The sequence below is a fragment of the Diospyros lotus genome, chromosome 14, assembly GCF_014633365.1.
Source record: "Diospyros lotus cultivar Yz01 chromosome 14, ASM1463336v1, whole genome shotgun sequence".
NCBI lineage: Eukaryota > Viridiplantae > Streptophyta > Magnoliopsida > Ericales > Ebenaceae > Diospyros > Diospyros lotus.
In genome coordinates this window covers 23,485,288-23,495,426 of record NC_068351.1, presented here as the reverse complement: position 1 = coordinate 23,495,426, position 10,139 = coordinate 23,485,288, and the positions used below count along the sequence as shown (strand labels likewise).

Below are 10,139 nucleotides of genomic sequence, written 5' to 3'. Positions count from 1 at the left end.
GGTGGGTCAACCCTTTGGGCTGTCAATGGGCCTAAGGGCTTCGCGCACATAAAAAAAATAATGAAACAAATGACATTGTCTTGGATGTGGCTAAGTTGGGTTTTCTGGATGTTCTCTATATGGGCAGTTTATTTACACGGACGGCATGAGAAAGCGTGATGCATTGTCCTTATTTTCTTATTTTGTTTTAAAAAATTGTTTAATTTAATTTAAGCAAAAAACAGGTATAAAAGGGTCTATTTAATTCAGGTGGAGTTCCTTCTGTCTTGTGCTAAGCCAGCATCGAATCAAGCTACGATCTATGATTTTAGAATTACAGCTGCGGAGAACCACGCAATCGGCGAACCGAAGTTCTCAGATCTCGTCGACGCAAATCGAGCAGATTTATTGTATCCTTATTATATACGTAATTTAGAGATAAAGAAAAGAGAGGCATAGATTTAGAGAGAGAGAGAGAGAGAGAGAGAGAGAGAGGTAGTGATGCTAGATCCAGCAAATGACTTGCTCCCGCAACCCTCTTCTCCAACAATCTCCTCACTTTCTTCGTCAGATCTGGACACTGAGGTAGTTTCTGATCTATGCCTATAAATCTTTATCTTAATTGTTTCAATTCTTCTTATATTTAATGCGTAACAACAACAACAACAACAATAATAATAATATGTGAATCTGGATTTATATTTGTTCTTGTGGTACATCAATTACAGTCGACGGGCTCGTTTTTCCATGATCGGAGCACCACGCTTGGGACTCTCATGGGGGTGACCTTCCCTGCAATTGCTTTCAGGCCAGTAGTCTCTCAGCGCCGGGAAGAAGGCAATGCTGCCTCCTCCGCCGGCGGTGAAGCCCCCCCTGCCTCCGGCGGCGGCGGAAGGCGAAGGCCGGCGCTGGTGGCTGTGGCTGAGCGCCGGAGGCGGAGGTGGTGGAGGCTCTGCAGGGATGACCAATCGAGGCGGTCGTCGCTGGCCGAGTTCCTCGAGGTCGAGCGGAGGTTCGGCGACGCAGCTTTTTTCGGTGCGACTGCGGAGCTTCAAGGAGTAGTAGATCAGCCGCGGAATGGGCGGCTGTTGTTCGCCGACGGGAGGGTCTTGCCGCCACCACAAGTTGAGGAGACGCCGCCGTCTACGGCCTCAGGGACTCTCTGTAGATTCCCGGTGTCGCTTACCGGGATCTGCAGCGGTGGTGTCGGATAAAAGTCCATCCCTTTTTTGTTTTTGTTTTCTTTCAGTAGCTCGTCGATGAGACTGAAAGTGGATTAATTTAAACTGCCGATGAAAAATGCTTTACATGTTGGTTTCTGTATTTTTTTCTTTTTTCCATTTTAGTCCTAATTATTTGTTTCATAATAAAATTGATGTTAATCTACTTAATTTTACATAATTGCCATCATGACCCCTTTCTTTTTTGTATTAATGCTTGATGTGTAATGGGTCCTGGCCATGATTAAATCAAGGCCCATTTTAAAAACAGACGCTCAAAGACAACGAAAAAAATAAAGAATACAAAGGAGCTTGGGAGACCCTCTCGACGACGGCAACTCAGCAACTCATAGGATAAGAGGCTTTCTCAAGAGATCATAAAAGTCTTTGGGAGACCTTTTTGAACTTGAAAATTCGCCCTCTCATAGGACTTTCCTGCAAGGTATTCCCAAGGTAAACGCATAAATTGTTATTTTTGCAATTTTTTCTATTAAAATCGGAACAATTAATCCTAGGACGGATGGATATTACTTCGCTTGCTCCCACCACTTTTATAAGTACGAGGTGACTTCTCATATTTAAGTATGTCAAAAATTCTACATAAACTCATTAGCTAGTTTTTTATTGAACTAACTTAATCATCGGAAGGCTCACGTGTAATATTCTAAATTTTTTAAAGAGTTCAAAAATAATTTTAACTTGGGCCATAGATGAAGTTATCAAAAGATTAGGAGTTTAAGGTATAATTTCTTACAGTTATAAGTACCGAATCATATGCATGGAATGTCCTGGAGTATAAATGTCTAAGGAAAATGATATGGTCTCGATGAGCGTTCCGAAATAGAATTTATAGTATTAAAAGAAATTAGAATTTAGACGATTTTCGGTACAACTAAAATACAGTTTCAATTCATGCCTAAAAATCGAATTGTCGTAAGAGTCTTCTAAAAAGACAACAGAACCTTCGCAAAAGTCAAATACTACATATGGAACAACCATTCAATGTTTTTGGGTGGAATTGAGAAGGTTTTCAATAAAATAAGTCGGTCGAGCCTAAGCGCAATTTCTTGAAATTGATCGAGAGAGGTCAAAATATCGTTATTTTCGAATCTTCGGGGTGTGAATGATGATCCTAGAACTTGGGGGTCTCATTGGAAAAGATGGAAAGCTCAGGGGCTTTGTGAGAAGAACCAAAGTGTAATTTTCAAAAGAGCTTGAAGCCATGGCCGACCAAGCTCCATTCCATCACCGAATTCGGCCATGGGAGGTCCAAGAAAGTGGTAAGGTACCTCAGGGCAAGGCCCTAGGGTCGATCTTGGCCGACAATCGGCTTTGGCATGGTCGAAAATGACCAAATTTTTTAGCAGAAAGTAGCCGACCAGTTGGCCGTTTAAATCGAGTTTTTAGGTTGCTTTCGGTGGGTTTGGACGGATCTAAGGTACGTGAAAGCATTAGTGGCCTTAGGTTGCTCGAGATTGGTCGTTTTGTGGGTCGATTTTAGCTATAAATAGGGGACGCTTGGCTGAAGGTTTTGAAGAAGTTAGAGCTTCAAATCAGTCCCATTTTTTAACGAATTGAGGCACCAAATTAAGGGGCTTTTGTTGCCCATGAGATGAGGATCAAATCTGGAGAATTTGAAGCATTTTCGTGATGGTTTGAGAGGGTTTTGAAGCTTGCCGGAGTAAGTAGGCGGATGGTAAGGCCGAGTCTTTGGCTGACAAATCGGAGGCCTTCCGATGTTCCTTTCAGGCCGAGACTTGTGCCATCTGGATTGACTTAGCAAGGAGAGAAAGTTGATAGAGAAACCCAGCATCTCTGGTGTGCCGGAACCAAGGAAGAAGGCCGGAGCATGGGCTCACTCACGGCTATTTATGCGCAAGCGCGTGGGGCTTTTTCTTGAGGCGCGTGAGGGCCTAGAAAAGTGTGCAAAAAATGTCCAAAATCCTAGAAAAATATGCTCTCGAGGGTTATGCAAAAAGTTTTGATGTTTGCCTTCATGATTTCTCGGTTTTTGCAACAACTAGTCTCATTTTGTGTTCAAATGAAGTTTAGAGGTAAGTTTTTGAATTTTCCTTTGAAGTTCTTAAAATATAATGAATTGTTGTGGAAAAAGATTGGAGAAAATAGTTAAGAAGGTATTTATTTGGATTTATCGAGGAAAAATAGGAAGAAATAGAGAAAAAAATAAAGAAAATGCAAGAAATTAAGAAAAAATAGGTTTTAACGCTTATTTAAACAAATATAATGATTAGGGTGCTTTGAGGCTTAAGTTGAAGTGACTTGTACGAATTTTGAGGTTGGCACACAAATTGAGATAATGCACGTATTTCGAGGCAAGGCATAAATGTCGAGGTAGCCCGATAAGCTTGAGAAGGTAAGTGGTACTACTCAACTATATTTAGTTTATGAAGAGGGCTTATAAGTGGTTCTACCTAAAATCCGATTTTATGTAAATGGTTTTATCATGTTGTCATGTAATGATGTGAATATGTCACGTAGATTGTATTTACATGTATTGATGATGAAATGTGCATATGTACACGATGATATTATTGATCATGCATTCGCATAAGGGTTTGAGAATACGGGCCGGGACCACTGCTCTTCCAAGGGTACACCCATACACCTCAGCCTGGAAAAGAAACTGTAAAAATGGGGAGTAACATTAAGGTACGATCGGCTCAAACCGAAAGGAAATGGAAAAGAATATTTTGTATCAATGCACGAAATATGTTTTTTGTTCTCTTACTTAGATGATTCATCATCTAACCTAGGCTTTGCCCCTAGAATATTCAAACGTTCCAGATGGAGATTGTAGCAGAAACGAAGATGAATGAGGCATGAAATGACACTTAGCAAAGTGCATGATGAATTGAATGTATGTTATGTAGCCCATGTATTTAAGTTTTGCTACTTTGAATTTTGAACGTTTTGAGGAATGATGATGTATAATCTTATTTATGGTTATTGTTAAAATTAAGGTTCGATTCTAACTTCTGCATTTGATGTATATGATGATACTTTTTTGATATAGATGTATGGAAATTTTGGGATAGTTACGAGGAATGATATGGTTTAGCATTAGTTTTCAAAGAAAAAAAATTTATTATCCCAAAATTATCCCAAGTTATAATACGCTCAAGAAAGTGGGGTGTTACATCACGTGAGAGATATCTCGTACCTTTTGACTATCTTCTGTCTTGCAGACTCTCAAAGACCTGAAAGTGATTTCCAACTACAAATTTATTATTGTATTTTTGTAACAACAATTGATGCCATATGTGGGAATTCGATCAAAAAGGCAAAGCAAAACAATGATGGCTCATACGAGATCAATTGCTGTAACAAATCGACAAAGTCAAGAAAGACCTAAGGTCTAATATCCTGAAAATGCTCAAAGACTTCGAGAGACTCTTCCTAGTGCCTTGGAGACCTTTAGTTTAGCTTTTTCCATTGTCCTACTCACAAATTGTAAAGTACTTTATAATTAGCACGAGGAAAATGTATTGGCTCTCCAAGAAATAGTGGGATTATTATAGAGTATCATGTCTCATGCTTTACTATCACCGAGATTACAAAACTTCATGACTAGAGGGCAAGATCTATTACCCCCTATGACTCTCTTGGGGATACAAGAAGGTCATTCTCTCTTAGAATGTCTTAGAGTCGACACATACTAGGAGAATCCCAAAGCCTTCTCTACCTTGAAAGACCAATCAAGCTGTCCAAAAGACTTATCCTAAGAAGGAGCCACCCCAAAAGGAGAAATGCACAAAAATGGTGGAGAGTACAATCATTGAAAAAGGTTAGGCTCCTTCTAGAGATTAGCCAAGAAAAGCATAGGAAGTTGATAACCCTTCGAATTTAGTGCCTGAGAAAAAGCAAACATGAGAAAGATGATTGAGGAAATTCTATAACAAAAGTGGCTAGTACTAGCTCAAGAAAACCAACAATGTTGGGTCCCCAATTTAATTACTAATTCCTTTTTATCTTCAAAGACCCAACACTAGTGCGATGACCAAAAACTCATGGCAACTTCTTCCTTGGAAACCCCGACCGAGGAATTCAAGGGAAAGTGTCAGAATGATCGGCACCTGCCAGAGTCTTAACGTCAATAGCACAACTAACATACTCATTTTTTACAACAAAAACTTTGCTATTGCCTCACAAATCACTTAGCACATCCTTAGCATACATCAAGGTAAATTACATTAAGCAACACTATAGCTAACATGATACTCTATTACAATATCTGTAGCAAGATGACAACACCAGGACCTTATGATTGGGACTGCTCTGTATATGTCTAAAACCCCGCCTCAAGCACCACTTAGCTCACCGTCTCTCGGTCCTTGCACTTACCTAAAATAATGTGAACAAACATGAGTTGCAAGACTCAGCAAACATAAAGGAATAAAGGCGACAGATTTACCATAGAGCTTTTCCTATACCACATGTATTTCATACCAATGTATTAACATATCATGCCATGAACAATACACACATTAGCATTAAATACATAAACATAAAGTAACCTGCACATAGAGGGTTATTGGGGCCCACATAATATGCACACTTTGGCACCCAAGTCCCACATACAAACCTGGTAGTAGCCCCATCATAAGCTGCCAAATCATTTTCCCTTAACATGATCTTTATCTTATCATTAAACTTTTCCTACCACCATTATAACATATAGTTGCTGTGGGTCTCATCCCCACGGTCTTATGCATAGCTGTGGGCCTCGCCCACCTCTCATAGCCGCTCTTCCTCACCATGTAATGCAACACATAAGAAATGCAATGGCTTGTGCAGCATAAACGTGATGACAAGGCCCCCATAAACCAAACATTAGGCCATGCTATGCCCACACAGGAATACACGCATGAAAAATGATTTAAATGCATATGCTCACCTAGGGTACTCAAGTCAACACTTAGGTCAACCGGGTCATGACAATGCTCATACATCTCCACACATACAAAGCATGTTCCCTAATATATGCAACCCAACCCCATGTAACACACAACATCATGATATGCACAAATCAAGGTAGGTGATTGGCAGTACCAGCTCGCTTGACCCGTCTATAGCTTATCGTAACAGTTGATAATTGACACCCATACATCCAGCCATCAACTACTACGATCCATGGTCAATAGTCAGTAGCTTTGTACCCCACACCCTTAAACATCCATAGATAACGTTAATTTATATTCTTTAGACTTCGTATTTCATAAGCTTTCTCACGATTCTTCATGCACATTTCCCATTAAAGCTCTTAACATACCATCCCTTTTGCAAGGAGACTTGATTCCTCATGTAATCTGAACCTAAGAACAATGCATCATTTCTTAAGAATTTGAGGGCGATTCAAAACCCTCATTTAGAGTACGGACACGACTCAACCAGATTTTACATCAGAGGCCAAATAAATAGCCAATCAAGACCATTCAAACTGACAAGGATAATACAAAAAAGACTCGCAACGGAAACATACGTGAAGTCAAAAGAGTGAATAAAATAGAGCAAGGTTAGAAGCTTGCCTTAAGAGAAGTTTTCCTTCCCTTTCCTCTCCCTACTTCTACTATTGGCTGGATTTCTTCTTCCTTGGATTTCTATGAAATCCCTCAAGCTCCCAGCCACCACAGAGGCTTCTTCTCCAATCTTCTTTGCCTGGCTGAGCCTCATCTCTCTCATTTATAATCGCCAGGCCGCGTCCTTACCATCTCCCATTCCTCCAATTAATTTCCCTTTATCTTTAGATTTACTAACTCTCTAACTATCCCATGCCATTCCATTATCGATTTACTTGGTCATCAAGGAAAAATTAAAGTTAAAGAAACGCGAGAAGACTAGACGCGTGGCCCATATCCAGATGTAACTCCTCATCTCCGGATAGGGCTCTTCCTCTTTATCTCACATATCCGAATAGGACTTCCAATATCCTAATATATACTTCACATATCCAGATGAGGCTTTTTGCTATTCGGATACCCTTCTTTTCTTTTTCAGCATATTCGAATATGCCCTTACACATCTGGATACGACTCCACCTCCTATCCCTCACATATCCGAATACCTATCTTGGTACGTATATCTAGATGCCCCTCATGATGTAACATCCCGCTTTTTCAAGTGTGTTATAACTTAGGAAATTCTGGGATAGTAAATTTTTCCTTTTCAAAACTAATGCTAATGCATATCATTCCTCATATCCCTCCCAAAATTTTCATTCATCTATTTCGAATGAAAATCATCATAAACATCAAATACGAAAGCTAAGAATCGAACCTCAAAAATAACATTGAACCATAACAGTATTACATGATTGTTCCTCAAACATAATTTGTAGTAAATAACATTCTTTTATTTTACAAGACTGCTCATTAATGGAACATAAGTTTCTCAGCATAACTAAAACATAACCGAATCTTTGTGAAGAAGAAAAATACAGGGACACCTTGCCAAAACCATCGGACACGACATCTCGTGTCGTTACATCTCAACCACTTCCTTGCCTTTGTTGCAAGTTAGATGTTGAATCATCTAAGTGAGGTTTTATTTAATAAAATCTTATGTATGACATGCCAAGTGCAAAATGCATCATCTTTCCATTCATGTTAATTATCATTTATGCAACCCTACTTCAAAGGGCGGGATGTGCTTCAAACATCTGTGATAGATTAATGGTATCATCATTCAACGTGCGATATATGCCAAGAAATATTGAGAATGTACATATGCATCACAATACATCATATGAATGCATTTCTATATGTATAAGGCATCATATCACATGACAATATGTCAAACAAAACATTTGCGTATTATTTTGGAAAATAACCCTCACATAAAGTCATACTAAATTAGGGTATACCGCTCACCTTGACTTAGCTTTTAAAGCATTCTCGATATGCATGCCTTGACCTCGAAACGCTTGCCAGGATAATTTTTGGTATACGAATACAACTCCATGCTATCTGAATACCCCCTTGCATATCCGAATGCTTGCTTATGCGCGCTTCTTATATTCAAATCTCATGCCTTGTATTCGGATACTTCCTTATCCACATCCGAATATGCTTTATTCAATTCAACCCGTATCCAACTATCTGATATCCTACTAAGTTATCATCCCTTACACTAGCCATCCACATGAAATTCCTTCAAGCCCCACATAGATCTTCTATTTCCCCTAAGAACACCGATTACTGCACGAGCCACCTTGCTCTTTGTACTGAAAAATTTGGGTCATTACAAACGAAAGAGGAAAATCCATTTTACCTTAGAAAGTCTGGAGAAATCTCTCCCGACTAAATTTAAGATGCCCCACTTGGCCACTTCTTTAGGAAAAAAGGATCCCCATGATCATATATAGATTTATGAGTCCCTCATGCTCCTTCATGTCTAGGAAGATGCCATCATGTGCCAAGTAGAGTTGACAATGGTTTGGTTTGGTTTCGGTTTTTGTCAAAACCATAACCAAACTAAATTTAAACTACTAAAACCAAAACCAAACCATTACCCATTGGTTTTAAAAATTAAAAACCATAACCAAACCATTCAGTTTCGGTTCGATTTCTATTTTAAACATGATTTTTTTTAGTTTGATCCATACCAACAAACAAAGACAAACTCTTGCAAATAGCATTCATAAAAAAATTGATAACTCCCCAACAAACAAATACTTACCTTCTTCTTGCATAAAGTTACAAATTAACTTCAAATTTCTTGGATAGAAAATCACATCTCCAAATCTACACATTCGGTTTTAAATAAATAAATATATGTTATATATATGTATATTCGGTTCGGTTTAGTTCGGTTTGATTCAGTTACCCACACATTCGGTTCAGTTTTGGTTCGAGTTTTGATTTGGATTTAGTGAAAACCATAACCAAACCATACCCATTGAAATGGTGTTCGATTTTTTCCCAAACCAAACCATTACCTAGTTAAACGGTTTTTAATCACATTGACCAGTTCAGTTTCAGTTCGGTTCCCCATGATTTCGATTGCAATTGTCATCCCTAGTGCCAAGCCTTCCTCTTAACTTTGACTGACCATGTGCGTTCTTAGTTTAATGGCCTAATAGAGGGTTGATTCTTTCTTTTCGATCAACTAAGGGAAGAGTTCATCAAGGCCTTTATCATTAATAGTCAAAGGAAGAAGGACACTACCTATCTCCTTAGCATCTAAAAAAGCAACAAAGAAACTCTCTGAAAGTACGCCGACCGATTCAAGAATGCAACGTTGGAAATACAAGATCTATAGGTGGGGGTAGTGGTGCTACAATGCTTTAAGGAACCAGGTCTACCCCTCCACATGAGTCTCTGGCCTTGGATCAACCAACAACCCTAGTGGATCTATTTGTTCGAGTAAGCAAGTACATCTTTCAGGGAAAAGTAATGAAAATGCTTGGAGGAAATGAGGAGAGAATGGAGAAGAGAAAAGAAAAGGAATAAGATGAAGGACCTAGTAGGGGAAACAGAAGGCCCAAAAGATTGGATGGCCTCTCTAAGCTCCAATTCAAGAATTATACTTAGCTCATGAACCCTGATTAGCTATCCTAGCAGCTATTGAAGGAGCTAGACTTTTTTGATTCCTAAGAAAAATGAATTGGTAGTTAGGGAAAAATAAGGACATTTTTTATAGGTTTCACGGGACCCATGAGCACTTAATCGATGATTGTCGTGAGCTAAAAGACTAAATAGAATCCTTAATCAAGGAAGGACATCTTAGGAGATATGTGCGCACTGAGGAAAGGGAGGAAAAAATAACCAAAGAAGAGATGAGAGACTTGAGGGGTAAGATTGGCCAAATCGACATTAGTATGATAGGAGGAGAGAAGAAAGAAGAATTTCTCTCCCAGATAATGAGCCCATACACCAGGTCATTCATGTCATCCTAGGAGGAGAAACCTTGGCTAAAAGGCAC

The 10,139-nt window shown here is 39.1% G+C and overlaps 1 protein-coding gene across 1 annotated transcript; it reads left to right on the top strand.

The window, feature by feature from the left end:
• The first annotated feature begins 241 nt into the window (after window positions 1-241).
• Window positions 242-1,370, top strand: LOC127790445 (uncharacterized protein At3g17950). Its single transcript, XM_052319966.1, has 2 exons — window positions 242-564; window positions 708-1,370. Exons 1-2 carry the CDS (start codon window positions 481-483, stop codon window positions 1,191-1,193), a joined length of 570 nt encoding a protein of 189 aa, XP_052175926.1. The 5' UTR covers window positions 242-480; the 3' UTR covers window positions 1,194-1,370.
• Window positions 1,371-10,139: the final 8,769 nt, after the last annotated feature.

What these genes read in the sequence shown, in the direction of transcription:
- LOC127790445 (XM_052319966.1), top strand. Translation starts at nt 481, where the DNA reads ATGCTAGATCCAGCAAATGACTTGCTCCCGCAACCCTCTTCTCCAACA. An exon ending in CGTCAGATCTGGACACTGAG is followed by an intron (nt 565 to 707) that starts GTAGTTTCTGAT and finishes CATCAATTACAG; the next exon opens with TCGACGGGCTCGTTTTTCCA.